Here is a 17,858-nt window from a genome sequence, read left to right as displayed (position 1 = left end):
GCAAATATATAAAAATGGGTTACATTGGTATGTTTTTATTAGCCTTATACTCCAGGTCAGTCATCAGATGGCGATAGTTAAGTCTTCAGATCCTGGAAGAATGTCTCTCTATTGGAGGCAAAAGACCAATCTGAAAGAGAGAGGAGTGAGAAACAAGCCTTTGGTTCTCAAAAATCTGATTACAATTTTGTTCATGCTGCTGTCCATCAATTTCAAACAAAAACCAGCAACCCCTCAATCTGGACTGGTAAATCTGAAGATCCAAAAAAGTCTTCCAATCATATCAATTTTTGTATTCATTTGTTATGAACATTTATATCTTGTTAAAAAAAGTGAGCTATGCAGATCTAAAATACCTTTTTGTAATTAGTTACCTATTTTGAAAAAATGAATTAAACCCTACATATTACTTGCAACATGAAAGTATCAGTAGAGAATGTGGCTGTAAAACAGTCTTGCACTTTGCTACCTCAGGTTTGCATCTAATTTATATATATTTTCCTAGCTGTATTATTTATGGGTGAGAGGTTTTTCGCAGGAGTTGTGGGTGAAATTCTATGGCCTGCGTTGTGCAGGAGGTCAAACTAGATTATCATAATGGTCCCTTCTGACCTAAATATCTATGAATCTTCCCCTGTAAAAACAAGGAATCAAAATAAAGTAATTGGTCTATTTAACAGATGTCAATAGTCTTATTCATCTAATGTTTGACATTTTTGTCATCCTGCAGGTTTTTTAATTGATTGAGTACTAAAACACATGCTTTCAAAACAAACTGTACAGTAGGAGATTGTCAGCAGGCATCCTCAGAAAAATAACAGCCCTTGCTACATTAATTCTCTCAGACTGCTATGCCTACTAAAACTCAGACTGAACCTTTTCCAGTAGAGTTCAAATTCTTATGTGAGATGTATGGGTCTTCTTCAAAAACAAAACTGTAGTCATAATACTTCAGAACCGAAAGTAAAAATGTATTTGAAACAATTCCTACCCATGTTTCCAGCATAATGTAATCATGGAACCACACTTAATGTAATACTTAACAAAATCTGCATAGCAAATTTCATAGATTCATAGACTATAAGACCAGAAGGGACCACTGTGACATCTAGCCTGAAATGCTAATATGAAGTTTACCAATCTGTATTTAAAAAGTGCATTGTCAAATTAAAATTCATATTTTAAGAACAAGTCTCCTCACAACTGATGCTACTCTTATTTTATTTCTTTATAGGCATTTCTATGGGGATTATCACCCCACACGAATAACAGGTTGTCAAGGTTCCTCCCCCACTCTGAATGCTAGGGTACAGATGTGGGGACCTGCATGAAAACCTCCTAAGCTTATCTTTACCAGCTTAGGTCAAAAACTCCCCCAAGGTACAAAATATTCCACCCTTTGTCCTTGGATTGGCCGCTACCACCACCAAACAAATACTGGTTACTGGGGAAGAGCTGTTTGGAAACGTCTTTCCCCACAAAATACTTCCCAAAAACCTTGCACCCCACTTCCTGGACAAGGTTTGGTAAAAAGTCTCACCAATTTGCCTAGGTGACTACAGGCCCAGACCCTTGGATCTTAAGAACAATGAACAATCCTCCCAACACTTGCACCCCTGCCCTTTCCTGGGAAATGTTGGATAAAAAACCTCACCAATTTGCATAGGTGACCACAGACCCAAACCCTTGGATCTGAGAACAATGAAAAAGCATTCAGTTTTCTTACAAGAAGACTTTTAATAGGAATAGGAGTAAATAGAAGTAAAGAAATCCCCTCTGTAAAATCAGGATGGTAGATACCTTACAGGGTAATTAGATTCAAAACACAGAGAGTCCCTCTAGGCAAAACCTTAAGTTACAAAAAAGATACACAGACAGAAATAGTTATTCTATTCAGCACAATTCTTTTCTCAGCCATTTAAAGAAATCATAATCTAACACATACCTAGCTAGATTACTTACTAAAAGTTCTAAGACTCCATTCCTGGTCTATCCCCGACAAAAGCAGCATACAGACAGACACACAGACCCTTTGTTTCTCTCCCTCCTCCCAGCTTTTGAAACTATCTTGTCTCCTCATTGGTCATTTTGGTCAGGTGCCAAGCCCTAATACTGTAAGAGAACTTTGCTGTGACTTTTCTGCATTTACCTTGAGATTTCTTATCTATACAATAAAATTCCAGTATTGTCACAGTGTGTCACTCAAGGCTACAATGTCTGTTGAGTTGGTGTGAAGCCATGGAAAGAGCTACAAGCATGGCTGGGAGCTCTTTTTGTTCATAATATCAACAAGTTCAATCATTACGGGGATTTGCGGTGTGGTATCGAAGTTCTCAGTCATTTTGACTTTTTACTTTTTGACAAATTACATCCATACAACACCAAGACATGTATCTATGCCATGCCAAGACTCCTAGATCATGATATCAGAGGTAATCACTACCTTACTGTACAGCTAATTGGCATGCAACAATTTCACTGGCTATAAGAAGGAGACTGCTCAGATGGTGGATTACTTGGCTCAATTGCCACACTGATGCAACAGCATGGGGTTTTGGATTCTAGTAGTTTAATTACTTTCCCAGATTTTCATTCTTGTTTTCAAAGTCTGATGCATTTTCTTTTTAAGACAGAATTACATTTGGTGTACAATTTTTTGTCAACAAAGTTTCTAATTGCCAAATATCATGACTCAAGGAATCATTCAAGTTTTTATCTATTCCACGAGAAAAAATGACATTGAACTGGAGTTTAGGTTGCGTATAACTGTAATTTAAGAGCAGAAAATATTAGAGGCATGTTGTAAGTATTCCAAATCCAAGCACTACAAACCAAGGAAATTCAAGATTAAGGTTACATTTTAGAAGAAATCCAAACATGTTAAAATTAGGACTTTCAAATGATTAAATAAATTAATCGCAATTAATCACGAGATTAAAAAAACATGATTAATTGCGGTTTTAATCACACTGTTAAACAATAATAGAAGAATAGAATACCATTTATTTAAATATTTTGGGATATTCAGTTCAATCACAAATTTAATTAATGCATTTTTTTTTTTAACGAGTGTCATCAGCATGGAAACATGTCCTCTGGAATGGTAACCGAAGCATGAAGTGACATATGAATGTTTAACATATCTGGCACGTAAATACCTTGCAATGCCAGCTACAAAAGTGCCATGCAAATGCCCTGTTCTCACTTTCTGATGACATTGTAAATAAGAGGAGGGCAGCATTATCTCCTGTAAATGTAAACAAACTTGTTTATCTTAGTGATTGGCTGAACAAGAAGTAGGACTGAGTTGACTTGTAGGCTCTAAAGTTTTACATTGTTTTCTTTTGGAGTGCAGCTATGTAAAAAAAATCTACATTTGTAAGTTGCATTTTCACGACAAAGATTGCACTACAGTACTTGTATGAGGTGAACTGAAAAATACTATTTGTTTTATCATTTTACAGTGCAAATATTTGTAATCAAAGATAATAATATAAAGTGAGCACTGTATACTTTGTGCTGTGTGCTGTAATTGAAATCAACGTATTTGAAAATGTAGAAAAACATCCAAAATATTAATAAATTTCATTTGGTATTCTATTATTAACAGTGCGATTAATCACAATTAATTTTTTTAATCCAGGTAATTTGTTTTGAGTTAACCACTTGAGTTAACTCCAATTCACAGCCCTAGTTAAAATATGAGAATGCAAAGTTAAGGCACCCAAGCAACTTTAACACTGCCATATTGTGATGCCATATAACAATACAATTATGATTAGGGCATTTAGTGTGTGTGGTCACCAGTTAACTGAAACTGATTTTTAAAGATATATTAGGTTTTTTCCAAGTATAATTCTGTTATTTTAATCACGTAAAGATTTTTTGTTCAAATTTTAATAAAAAACCTTTAAGAAAGTTTCAGTACTTTAGTACAGTAACTCCTCACTTAACACTGTAGTTATGTTCCTGAAAAATGCTACTTTAAGCAAAACAATGTTAAGCGAATCCAATTTCCCCATAAGAATTAATAATAAGAACAGGAGTACTTGCGGCACCTTAGAGACTAACCAATTTATTCAATTCAATATGTGTAATGACCCAGCCACTCCCAGTCTCTATTCAAACCCAAGTTAATGGTATCTAGGTTGCATATTAATTCAAGCTCAGCAGTTTCTCCTTGGAGTCTGTTTTTGAAGCTTTTCTGTTGCAAAATTGCCACCCTTAAATCATTTATTAAGTGGCCAGAGAGACTGAAGTGTTCTCCTACCAGTTTTGAATGTTACGATTCCTGATGTCAGATTTGTGTCTATTTATTCTTTTGCCTAGAGACTGTCCGGTTTGGCCAATGTACATGGCAGAGGGGCATTGCTGGCACATGATGGCATATATCACATTGGTAGATGTGCAGGTGAACGAGCCTCTGATGGCGTGGCTAATGTGATTAGGTCCTATGATGATGTCTGAGAGGACTGGTCTGTCTCCCAAGATTGTGAGAGTGAGGGATCATTTTTCAGATAGGTTGTAAATCTTTGATGATGCGTTGGAGAGGTTTTAGTTGGGGGCTGAAGGTATTGACTAGTGGCGTTCTGTTATTTTCTTTGTTGGGCCTGTCCTGTAGTAGGTGACTTCTGGGTACTCTTCTGGCTCTATTAATCTGTTTCTTCACTTCAGTAGGTGGGTATTGTAGTTTTAAGAATGCTTGATAGAGAACTTGTAGGTGTTTGTCTCTGTTTGAGGGATTGGAGCAAATGCGGTTGTATCTTAGAGCTTGGCTGTAGACAATGGATTGTGTGGTGTGTCCTGGATGGAAGCTAGAGGCATGTAGGTAAGTATAGCGGTCAGTAGGTTTCCCGTATTGGGTGGTGTTGATGTGACCATTGCTTATTAGCACAGTAGTGTCCAGGAAAAGGCCAGCTTGTGTGGATTGGTCTAGCCTGAGGTTGATGGTGGGATGGAAATTGTTGAAATCATGGTAGAATTCCTCAAGGGCCTCTTTTCCATAGGTCCAGATGATGATGATGTCATCAGTGTAGCACAAGTAGAGTAGTGGTGTTAGGGGACAAGAGCTAAGGAAGCATTGTTTTAAGTCAGCCATAAAAATGTTAGCATACTGCGGGGCCATGCGGATTCCCATAGCAGTGCCACTGACTTGAAGGTACATATTGTCCCCAAATGTGAAATAGTTGTGGGTGAGGACAAAAAGTCACAAAGATCGGCCACCAGGTTTGCCGTGACATTATCGGGGATACTGTTCCTGATAGCTTGTAGTCCATCTTTGTGTGGAATGTTGGTGTAGAGGGCTTCTACATCCATAGTGGCCAGGATGGTGTTTTCTGAAAGATCACTGATAGATTGTAGTTTCCTCAGGAAGTCAGTGGATGTCTGGAAGATAGCTGGGAGTGCTAGTACCGTAGGACCTGAGGAGAGAGTCCAGAGAGCCAGAAAATCCTGCTGTCAGGGTGCCAATGTCTGAGACGATAGGGTGTCCAGGATTCCCAGGTTTATGGATCGGGGTTCTAGACATGTGTCTGCACAGATCTGTTCCTGTGTTTCTTCAGGGAGCTTCTTGAGCAGGTGGTGTAGTTTCTTTTGGTAATCCTCAGTGGGATCAGAGGATAATGGCCTGTAGAATGTGGAGTTAGAGCTGCCTAGCAGCCTCTTGTTCATATTCCACTCATATTCCTGCAAGTCCACTAAGTCCTACTTCTTATTCGGCCAATCACTAAGGCGAACAAGTTTGTTTACATTTGCAGAAGATAGTGCTGCCCAATTCTTGTTTACAACGTCACCTGAAAGTGAGAACAGGTGTTCACACGGCACTGTTGTAGCTGGCGTCGCAAGATATTTATATGCTAGATGCGCTAAAAATTTGTATGTTCTTTCATGCTTCAACCACCATTCCAGGGAACATATGTCCATGTTGATGACGGGTTCTACTGGATAACAATCCAAAGCAGTGTGGACGAATGCATGTTCATTTTCACCATCTGAGTCAGATCCCACGGGCAGAAGGTTGATTTTCTTTTTTGGTGCTTCGGGTTCTGTAGTTTCTGCATCGGAGTCTTGCTCTTTTAAGACTTCTGAAAGCATGCTCCACACCCCGTCCTGATCAGATTTTGGAAGGCACTTCAGATTCTTAAACCTTGGGTGGGTTAGAAATCTCACACTGGTACCTTCTTTGCATTTTGTGAAATCTACAATGGAAGTGTTCTTAAAACGAACACGTGCTGGGTCATCATCCGAGACTGCTAGATGTGGCAAAATACCTTGTTCGCCTCAGTAGGCTCAGTCCTTTTTAGCCTTGGAGACTCAGGTTTGGGGCAAGGCAAATCCTTATAGGTGGCACAGGGTCCTGCTACTCCTCTCCTCTGTCAGTCCCTTGTGCATGTTTTCCTTCCCTTCTGGGGAGCGAGTGCAGCCTCCCTACTGGGAAGGTCTGATGTCTTGCTGCAAACAGCCTACTGGCAGCTTCCCTGCTCCTCTCACTCCCTCACTCTCCCCCTCCTACCACCCAGGGGAGGGTTTAAAAAGGTCCCAAGTAGTTGGAGTCAGCAGAACCTAATTGATTCCCTAGCAACCCCTTTTCCAGCTGAATCTTATTGCCCTGTGGTTCTCTCTCCGCAAAAGGGAGGAGCCTTTTAATCCCCTAGGACTAATTACTACCTCCCTTTTGTAGCTGTTTGTCCTGGGTTTACCACATATAACATGAAATATATGGCAGAATGTGGGTAAAGCAGAGCAGGGGACATACAATTCTCCCCCAAGGAATTCAGTCAAATTTAATTAACTCATTTTTTTTTAATTAGCATCATCAGCACAGAAGCATGTCCTCTGGAATGGTGGCCAAAGCATGAAGGGGCATACGATTGGTTAGCATATCTGGCACATAAATACATTGCAATGCCAACTACAAAAGTGCCATGCAAATGCCCTGTTCTCACTTTCTGGTGACATTGTAAATAAGAGGGCAGCATTATCTCCTGTAAATGTAAAACAAACTTGTTTGTCTTGGTGATTGGCTGAACAAGAAGTAGGACTGAGTCGACTTGTAGGCTGTGAAGTTTTACATTTTTTTTTTTTTACATAACTGCACTCAAAACCAAAACAATCAATATTTGTAAATTGCACTTTCAGGACAAAGAGATTGCACTACAGTACTTGTACGAGGTGAACTGAAAAATACTGTTTTCTTTTATCATTTCTACAGTGCAAATATTTGTAATAAATATACACTTTGATTTCAATTACAACACAGAATACAATATATATGAAAATGTAGAAAAACATCCAAAATATTTGATAAATTTCAATTGGTATTCTATTTTTTAACAGTGCAATTAAAGCTTTTTTTTAGTTAATTGTGAGAGTTAAATTGACAGCCCTATTATTAGACAATATAGGATGACATCCTAATATTGAAACTGAAATGCATCAAATGAATGAAGCATATTTTGTGATTCAGCATTAGATTTTTTTTTTTTAACTATATTAATTTAGGATCAGATGCTCCTCCAGTTGAAGTCAATGGTCACTTTTCCATTGATTTAAATTAGAGAAGGAAATGGAGTCCTTACTACCCAATTCACAAATTAGTTTGCAATGGGTCTCAATTTATTAGCACTAATTAGCATGTTCTACTTTACTGCTGACTCTGTTCAAAGTCTTTTATTGTTATAGCCATCATAACATGTTAGAACAGAAGCCAGAGATGTCAAGAGTAACAAGAAGGGTTTCTTCAGGTATGTTGGCAACAAGAAGAAAGCCAAGGAATGTGTGGGCCCCTTACTGAATGAGGGAGGCAACCTAGTGACAGAGGATGTGGAAAAAGCTAATGTACTCAATGCTTTTTTTGCCTCTGTTTTCACTAACAAGGTCAGCTCCCAGACTGCTGCGCTGGGCATCACAAAATGCGGAAGAGATGGCCAGCCCTCTGTGGAGATAGAGGCGGTTAGGGACTATTTAGAAAAGCTGGACGTGCACAAGTCCATGGGGCCGGACGAGTTGCATCCGAGAGTGCTGAAGGAATTGGCGGCTGTGATTGCAGAGCCACTGGCCATTATCTTTGAAAACTTGTGGCGAACCGGGGAAGTCCCGGATGACTGGAAAAAGGCTAATGTAGTGCCAATCTTTAAAAAAGGGAAGAAGGAAGATCCTGGGAACTACAGGCCAGTCAGCCTCACCTCAGTCCCTGGAAAAATCATGGAGCAGGTCCTCAAAGAATCAATCCTGAAGCACTTGCATAAGAGGAAAGTGATCAGGAACAGCCAGCATGGATTCACCAAGGGAAGGTCATGCCTGACTAATCTAATCGCCTTTTACGATGAGATTACTGGTTCTGTGGATGAAGGGAAAGCAGTGGATGTATTGTTTCTTGACTTTAGCAAAGCTTTTGACACGGTCTCCCATAGTATTCTTGTCAGCAAGTTAAGGAAGTATGGGCTGGATGAATGCACTATAAGGTGGGTAGAAAGCTGGCTAGATTGTCGGGCTCAACGGGTAGTGATCAATGGCTCCATGTCTAGTTGGCAGCCGGTATCAAGTGGAGTGCCCCAAGGGTCGGTCCTGGGGCCGGTTTTATTCAATATCTTCATAAATGATCTGGAGGATGGTGTGGATTGCACTCTCAGCAAATTTGCGGATGATACTAAACTGGGAGGAGTGGTAGATACGCTGGAGGGGAGGGATAGGATACAGAACGACCTAGACCAATTGGAAGATTGGGCCAAAAGGAATCTGATGAGGTTCAATAAGGATAAGTGCAGGGTCCTGCACTTAGGACGGAAGAACCCAATGCACAGCTACAGACTAGGGACCGAATGGCTAGGCAGCAGTTCTGCGGAAAAGGACCTAGGGGTGACAGTGGACGAGAAGCTGGATATGAGTCAGCAGTGTGCCCTTGTTGCCAAGAAGGCCAATGGCATTTTGGGATGTATAAGTAGGGGCATAGCGAGCAGATCGAGGGACGTGATCGTTCCCCTCTATTCGACATTGGTGAGGCCTCATCTGGAGTACTGTGTCCAGTTTTGGGCCCCACACTTCAAGAAGGATGTGGATAAATTGGAGAGAGTCCAGCGAAGGGTAACAAAAATGATTAGGGGACTGGAACACGTGAGTTATGAGGAGAGGCTGAGGGAGCTGGGATTGTTTAGCCTGCAGAAGAGAAGAATGAGGGGGGATTTGATAGCTGCTTTCAATTACCTGAAAGGGGGTTCCAAAGAGGATGGCTCTAGACTGTTCTCAATGGTAGCAGATGACAGAACGAGGAGTAATGGTCTCAAGTTGCAGTGGGGGAGGTTTAGATTGGATATTAGGAAAAACTTTTTCACTAAGAGGGTGGTGAAACACTGGAATGCGTTACCTAGGGAGGTGGTAGAATCTCCTTCCTTAGAGGTTTTTAAGGTCAGGCTTGACAAAGCCCTGGCTGGGATGATTTAACTGGGAATTGGTCCTGCTTTGAGCAGTGGGTTGGACTAGATGACCTTCTGGGGTCCCTTCCAACCCTGATATTCTATGATTCTATGATTCTATTTAATAAGGTTCCGCCAATGCAGAACACAAGAGCAGCTGCACACTTGAAAATCTAACTTTTGCTGTTCTTGGAATTGCTTGTATACATTTACAAAATGATGCAAGTTAGATGTACAAACAGATATATACAGCTTTAACAGGATAGGTGTAATAGGCTGCTGTCACGGTTCCTCCCCCACTCTGAACTCTAGGGTACAGATGTGGGGACCTGCATGAAAAACCTCCTAAGCTTATCTTTACCAGCTTAGGTCAAAACTTCCCCAAGGTACAAAATATTACCCCCGTTATCCTTGGACTGGCCGCTACCACCACCAAACTAATACTGGTTACTGGGGAAGAGCTGTTTGGACGCGTCCTTCCCCCCAAAATACTTCCCAAAACCTTGCACCCCACTTCCTGGACAAGGTTTGGTAAAAAGCCTCACCAATTTGCATAGGTGACCATAGACCCAAACCCTTGGATCTGAAAACAATGAAAAAGCATTCAGTGTTTTACAAGAAGACTTTTAATAAAAAATAGAAGTAAATAGAAATAAAGAAATCCCCCCTGTAAAATCAGGATGGTAGATATCTTACAGGGTAATTAGATTCAAAAACATAGAGAACCCCTCTAGGCAAAACCTTAAGTTACAAAAAAGATACACAGACAGAAATAGTTATTCTATTCAGCACAATTCTTTTCTCAGCCATTTAAAGAAATCATAATCTAACACATACCTAGCTAGATTACTTACTAAAAGTTCTAAGACTCCATTCCTGTTCTGTCCCCGGCCAAGACGACTACAGACAGACACAGACCCTTTGTTTCTCTCCCTCCTCCCAGCTTTTGAAAGTATCTTGTCTCCTCATTGGTCATTTTGGTCAGGTGCCAGCAAGGTTACCTTTAGCTTCTTAACCCTTTACAGGTGAGAGGAGCTTTTCCCTGGCCAGGAGGGATTTCAAAGGGGTTTACCCTTCCCTTTATATTTATGACACGCCCCCCAAATCTCAGCTAGGGTGAAACACTGGCTGGGATTTCTTCCTGGAGCTCTAGGAAAACAGAGTTAATAAGACACATGCATCTCTAAATATACTACCAAGTACATAAAGACTAACAATATTTTCCACATCTCAAGGACGATTTTAACCAGTTGATTCTGGGAAACTTTCACGGGAGAGTGCATCAGCCACTTTGTTAGAAGCTCCTGAGATGTGTTGGATGTCGAAATCAAAATCTTGGAGAGCTAAACTCCACCGAAGAAGTTTTTTGTTAGTTTCCTTGATGGTGTGAAGCCACTTCAGTGCAGCATGGTCGGTTTGCAGGTGGAAACGCCGTCCCCAAACATATGGGCGTAGCTTTTCCAGAGCATAGACAATGGCGTAACATTCTTTCTCAGTGACTGACCAGTTGCTTTCCCTCTCAGACAGTTTTTTGCTGAGAAACACTACAGGGTGGAATTCTTGATCAGGTCCTTTCTGCATTAAAACTGCTCCCACACCACGCTCGGACGCATCTGTGGTTACTAGGAACGGTTTGTCAAAGTCTGGGGCCCTTAGCACAGGGTCAGACATGAGTGTCGCTTTAAGCTTGTTAAAGGCCTTCTGACACTTTCCGGTCCACTGAACAGCATTTGGCTGTTTCTTTTTGGTTAGGTCTGTCAGTGGGGCAGCGATTTGGCTGTAGTGCGGTACAAATCGTCTGTAATAACCGGCCAAGCCTAAGAAGGATTGAACCTGTTTCTTTGACTTTGGGACAGGCCACTTTTGGATAGCATCCACTTTGGCCTGTAGGGGGCTGATAGTTCCTTGACCCACCTGGTGTCCAAGGTAAGTCACTCTGTTTAGGCCTATTTGACACTTCTTAGCCTTAACAGTTAGTCCTGCCTCCCTTATGCGCTCAAGGACTTTTTGTAGATGTTCCTGGTGGTCTGCCCAGGAATCCGAAAATATGGCCACATCGTCAAGGTAGGCGACTGCATATTCTCCTAATCGCGCTAGGAGACCATCTACAAGTCTTTGGAAAGTGGCGGGTGCATTTCGCAGCCCGAAAGGGAGTACATTAAATTCATACAGCCCGAGATGTGTGATGAAGGCTGACCTTTCCTTGGCAGATTCATCTAGCGGTACCTGCCAGTACCCCTTGGTTAAGTCCAAGGTAGAGATGAACTGGGCCCGTCCCAGTTTCTCTAATAGTTCATCAGTGCGTGGCATTGGATAGTTGTCTGGGCGAGTTACAGCATTTAGCTTACGGTAGTCCACGCAAAAACGTATTTCCCCATCTGGTTTGGGAACTAGAACCACTGGAGATGCCCATGCACTTTCAGAGGGGCGGATTACACCCATCTGTAACATATCCTGGATCTCCCGTTCTATAGCAGTTTTAGCTTGAGGAGACACCCGGTAAGGGTGGACCCTAATTGGGTGAGCATTACCTGTGTCAATGGAGTGGTATGCCCGTTCAGTCAGTCCTGGGGTGGCTGAGAACGTTGGCGCGTAGCTAGTGCACAGCTCCTGGATCTGCTGTCGCTGCATACGCCTAAGGGTCATGGAGAGGTTCACCTCTTCCACACCACCAGCACATTTCCCTTCGTAATAGACACCTTCAGGCCACTCAGCGTCGTCTCCTCCCTGGGCTGTAAACTGACAAACCTTTAATTCTCTGGAATAAAAGGGCTTTAGAGAATTAATATGATACACCTTAGGCTTTCGGTTGGAGGTGGGGAATGCTATGAGATAATTAACAGCTCCCAGGCGCTCCTGGACCACGAATGGCCCTTCCCACGATGCTTCCATTTTATGGGCCTGGAGCGCCTTTAAGACCATGACCTGGTCTCCTACTTTGAAGGAACGCTCTCTGGCATGTTTATCATACCAGGCTTTTTGCTCTTTTTGAGCATCCTGTAAGTTTTCTCTAGCAAGGGCTAAAGAGGTTCGGAGGGTGTTTTGTAGGTTGGTTACAAAGTCCAGAATGTTAGTTCCTGGAGAAGGTGTAAATCCCTCCCATTGCTGCTTCACCAACTGCAATGGCCCCTTAACCTCACGGCCATATACAAGTTCAAATGGGGAAAACCCTAAACTGGGATGTGGTACAGCTCTGTAGGCAAAGAGCAACTGCTGCAACACTAGGTCCCAATCATTGGAGTACTCATTTACGAATTTACGTATCATGGCCCCCAAAGTTCCATTAAACTTCTCCACCATGCCATTTGTTTGATGGTGGTAAGGAGTGGCAACCAAGTGATTTACCCCATGAGCTTCCCAAAGGTTTTTCATAGTTCCTGCCAGGAAATTAGTCCCTGCATCTGTGAGGATGTCGGAGGGCCAACCTACCCTGGCAAAAATGTCTGCTAGTGCCTGACACACACTTTTAGCCCTGGTGTTGCTTAGAGCTACTGCTTCCGGCCATCGGGTGGCAAAATCCATGAAAGTCAGTATGTACTGCTTTCCTCTGGGTGTCTTTTTCAGAAAAGGACCCAGAATATCCACAGCTACTCGCTGAAATGGAACTTCAATGATGGGGAGTGGCTGGAGAGGGGCTTTGACCTGGTCTTGGGGTTTTCCCACTCTTTGGCACACCTCACAAGACTGGACATAGGTAGAAACATCCTTGCCCATTCCCTCCCAGTGGAATGACCCCCCCAAACGGTCTTTGGTCCTGTTCACCCCAGCATGGCCACTAGGGTGATCATGGGCTAAGCTCAAGAGCTTGGCCCGGTATTTAGTTGGAACTACCAACTGTCTCTGAGGATGCCAGTCTTCCTGGTGTCCCCCAGAAAGAGTTTCCTTGTATAAAAGTCCTCTTTCTACAACAAACCTGGATCGATTAGAAGAGCTGAGAGGCGGTGGGTTGCTCCGTGCCGCCGTCCACGCTCTCTGGAGGCTTTCATCTGCTTCCTGTTCGGTCTGGAACTGTTCCCTTGATGCTGGAGACATCAGTTCCTCATTGGATTGGGGACATAGGCTTGGTCCCTCTGGAAGCGATATAGGGGATGGAGCTGTTTCTGTTGACTGTGAACCGCTCTCCGCTGGTGCACTATGTTGGGATTCAGGCTCCGGCTGAGCCTCTTGTGTAGGGTTATCGGCTGCTGCCAGTTCAGGTTCGGTGGGGCCCTCTGGTGTTGAGGTTGCAAATACTGGATTCAGTGCTGGTACGGGGTCTGGTGTTGGTTGTTTGGCTGGTTCCGGTTCTGGGACTGGTTCCGTCTGGGTCTCTGGGACTGGATCCACTACTGCTGTTGCAGACATTGGCCTGGGGTCCGGGTCCATCACCTCTGACCGGGCCCTGATAGAAGTTTCCGGAACAGAGCTAGGCCCCACGGCTTGTTTAGCCTGGCTGCGGGTGACCGTTCCCACCCTCTTGGCCTGCTTCACGTGATTGGCCAAGTCTTCCCCCAACAGCATGGGGATGGGATAATCATCATAGACTGCAAAAGTCCACATTCCTGACCAGCCCTTATACTGGACAGGCAACTTGGCTGTAGGCAAATCGAAAGAGTTGGACTTGAAGGGTTGAATCGTCACTTGGATCTCTGGGTTGATTAAATTGGGGTCCACTAAGGAAGCATGGATAGCTGACACTTGTGCTCCGGTGTCCCTCCACGCGGTGACCTTCTTCCCGCCCACACTCACAGTTTCCCTCCGCTCCAAGGGTATCTGGGAGGTATCTGGGCCTGTGGACCTCTGGTGTGATTCCGGTGCAATGAACTGTAATCTGTTGGGGTTCTTGGGGCAGTTGGCCTTTACATGCCCCAGCTCGTTACATTTAAAACATCGTCCAGCTGACGGGTCACCGGGGCGAGGTGGGTTGCTGGAGAACGGGGTGGTGGGACGATAAGGGGTCTGGAGGGTTCTTTGGGAGGTAGGTGGGGCTTTGGGCGGCCCCCGGTAATAGGGTGTGGTCTGGGGTGGTCCCTTCTGGTCTCCGCTCCAACTGCGACCAGTTTTCTTCTTCTCTGCCACCTCCACCCATCTGGCTCCAATCTCTCCTGCCTCGATTACAGTTTTGGGTTTCCCATCTAGGATGTATCTTTCTATTTCCTCAGGAACACCCTCTAAGAATTGTTCCATTTGCATTAGGAAGGGCAATTTTACTGGAGATTCAACACTTGCTCCTGATATCCAGGCATCCCAATGTTTCACAATGTGGTAGGCATGTCGGGTAAATGACATGTCTGGTTTCCACCTTAGGGCTCGGAACCTCCGACGAGACTGCTCGGGTGTTATCCCCATTCTGACTCTCGCCTTGGATTTAAACAGTTCATACTTGTTCATATGTTCTTTAGGCATTTCAGCTGCCACCTCAGCTAAGGGTCCACTGAGCTGCGGCCTCAGCTCTACCATGTATTGGTCAGTAGAGATGTTGTACCCAAGGCAGGCCCTTTCGAAGTTTTCTAAGAAGGCCTCAGTATCATCACCTGCCTTGTAGGTGGGGAACTTTCTGGGATGGGAAGTGGTACCTGGAGAAGGATTGCTAGGGTTTGTTGGTATATTCTGCTGGGCCTTTATCCTCTCCATCTCCTCCACATGCTTCCTTGCCTCCATTTCCCTCTTGTGGGCAGCCTCCTGTACCTCCTTCTCCAGCCGCATGAGTTCTATCTGTCTTTCATGTTCCCTTTGTTTTTCCTCAGCCTGAAATTTGGCTAATTCCAGCTGTAGTCGAGCCGAGGATTTGGCCATTCTAACCTCTCTGTTTTTAATTAACTTTACACCCAAGGTTTAGAAATAAACAAACAAAACTTGGCTGTAAAATTTTGCTGTGCTGGAATAGAATACCTATTCTCTGATAGTGATTGTCAGCCTACAGAAAAAGACAATTCCCTTGTCTCTGCTCTGGGCCCAAATTAAAGCAAAAAACCTCCAACTACTTGGAAACCTGCTTACCCAGCCCAAAGAAAAAAAAATTTCTTTTCAAACCTGTGCTCCTTGTAAAACAAAAAAAAATCAAAATCCTAAAAAAAACCCTGCCACTTTTGTCTCCAGGCAAATGGGTAGAGCACACACCCCCTATTTACTTTTAGGAAGAAAAGAAAAAAAAACCTCAGGGTTGGAAGACTGTGAATTTCCCTGCAGGAGTTAAGTACCCTGCCTCCAGGCAAAGAAAACCTGCAATTCACAAGATAATCCCCTTTTGTCTCTGCTTGGCCACAAAGCAGAGAGAAACCAAGCTGCTTTCAGTTTCAAAGCTGCTTTCTGGACTTCCTAAAAATTCCTTTTTAAAATCTGTATTTCTAGTTCAAAAAATCTCAACTGGATCTCAAAATGATTTCAGGTTAATCCCACCACTGTGCCACCATGTCACGGTTCCTCCCCCACTCTGAACTCTAGGGTACAGATGTGGGGACCTGCATGAAAAACCTCCTAAGCTTATCTTTACCAGCTTAGGTCAAAACTTCCCCAAGGTACAAAATATTACCCCCGTTATCCTTGGAGTGGCCGCTACCACCACCAAACTAATACTGGTTACTGGGGAAGAGCTGTTTGGACGCGTCCTTCCCCCCAAAATACTTCCCAAAACCTTGCACCCCACTTCCTGGACAAGGTTTGGTAAAAAGCCTCACCAATTTGCATAGGTGACCACAGACCCAAACCCTTGGATCTGAAAACAATGAAAAAGCATTCAGTGTTTTACAAGAAGACTTTTAATAAAAAATAGAAGTAAATAGAAATAAAGAAATCCCCCCTGTAAAATCAGGATGGTAGATATCTTACAGGGTAATTAGATTCAAAAACATAGAGAACCCCTCTAGGCAAAACCTTAAGTTACAAAAAAGATACACAGACAGAAATAGTTATTCTATTCAGCACAATTCTTTTCTCAGCCATTTAAAGAAATCATAATCTAACACATACCTAGCTAGATTACTTACTAAAAGTTCTAAGACTCCATTCCTGTTCTGTCCCCGGCCAAGACGACTACAGACAGACACAGACCCTTTGTTTCTCTCCCTCCTCCCAGCTTTTGAAAGTATCTTGTCTCCTCATTGGTCATTTTGGTCAGGTGCCAGCAAGGTTACCTTTAGCTTCTTAACCCTTTACAGGTGAGAGGAGCTTTCCCCTGGCCAGGAGGGATTTCAAAGGGGTTTACCTTTCCCTTTATATTTCACACTTGAAAATCTAACTTTTGCTGTTCTTGGAATTGCTTGTATACATTTACAAAATGATGCAAGTTAGATGTACAAACAGATATATACAGCTTTAACAGGATAGGTGTAATAGGCTGCATTCAGTTTTTTGTTGTTTTCATTTGGGGAGTGGAAGCGGGGGACGTGCACAGCCAGGTCTCCGTCTCCCTCATCCCTCCACACATAAAAACCATAAAAAGCCTCAAAATGGTCTGGTATTTTCATTCATTTAATAAGAGAAAGTTCATGTATGTGTTTATGAGGTGTGCACCTGTTTTTTTTCTGGTGACTTCCCTACCTCCAATTATGATACTGGATATCAGGTATATTGCACAATGTACTCACACACTCTTTTTTTTTTTTTAAAAAAAAGCAACAAATTGTTGATGGTCAGTATAAGCACTCCCATTAATCCAGCCAAAGTCAAATTTTAAGTTTTGTGCAAGATGTGGACTCTAGGGACCTGATCTTCCATCCAGTGTGATGCTCTTCTGGCATCTTCCCCTCATGGAAATGGGGAAAGGGAAGCTGTTTATGCCTGAAGCCTATTCTTTTCCAATCCTGCCCGGCTCCTTTCCTGGCCAGGGGAGTAGAACTAAAGCATGCCAACCCAGACTGGGCTGCTGAGACAATGCCTGTACCCTGCCCACCAGAGCCAGCCACCCATCCTCCTTGGATCCTTTCCTGCCCTGGGGAAGGTACAAGATAATTCCACCTGGACTGGGCTCTGAGTGGTAAACCGCACTTTGCCCACTGAGCCAACCAAGATCCCCAATGCAATGCTTCGTACTGGGGTGAAATAAATTGGGCCTTCCTTTTGCCTCTGGCTTTTCTAGGCCCAGCTCACTCTATGAAGTCTGCAGGGGCACCAGCTGATACAAACGCCTCAGAGGAGGGAACAAAGCTGAGGAGATCTGCTCTAAAATCAAATGTAGCCTGGGTTATAGCTGGGGCTTAACAGTCAGTTTAAAAAAAAAAACCTAGGGCTGTCAATTAATCGCAGTTAACACAAGTGATTAATGCAAAACAAATTAACACTTTTTTTTTAAACAAGCGTTAATTGCACACCTCTGTTTTGGCCCTCTTCACTTACTGTACTTAATCTCTTGGCAGAGATTGGCACAGTTCTACTATGTTCTGGAGTGATTAAATATCAGAAAGAGTTAATGGAGTAAAGCAGAGCAGTTCAGGTCTTTTGAATGGGAAGTTTATTTTTAAAAAAAACTTA

The 17,858-nt window shown here is 43.1% G+C and overlaps 1 protein-coding gene across 5 annotated transcripts in view; it reads right to left on the bottom strand.

Moving 5' to 3' along the window:
* MGAT4A (alpha-1,3-mannosyl-glycoprotein 4-beta-N-acetylglucosaminyltransferase A) overlaps positions 1–17,858 on the bottom strand; it is a 160,938-nt gene that overhangs the window by 101,848 nt on the left and 41,232 nt on the right. The window contains exon 1 of one of the 5 annotated variants that reach the window (XM_073352522.2): positions 11,942–12,383. The exons of the other annotated variants lie outside the window; for them this stretch is intronic. Coding sequence (XP_073208623.2) covers positions 11,942–12,332 — 391 coding nt within the window. The 5' untranslated portion in view covers positions 12,333–12,383. Of the gene's footprint in view, positions 1–11,941; positions 12,384–17,858 lie in introns of those variants that run through there. 5 annotated transcript variants of the gene reach the window in all.

The sequence above is a fragment of the Lepidochelys kempii genome, chromosome 1, assembly GCF_965140285.1.
Source record: "Lepidochelys kempii isolate rLepKem1 chromosome 1, rLepKem1.hap1, whole genome shotgun sequence".
NCBI lineage: Eukaryota > Metazoa > Chordata > Testudines > Cheloniidae > Lepidochelys > Lepidochelys kempii.
This window is presented reverse-complemented; position numbering and strand designations above follow the sequence as displayed.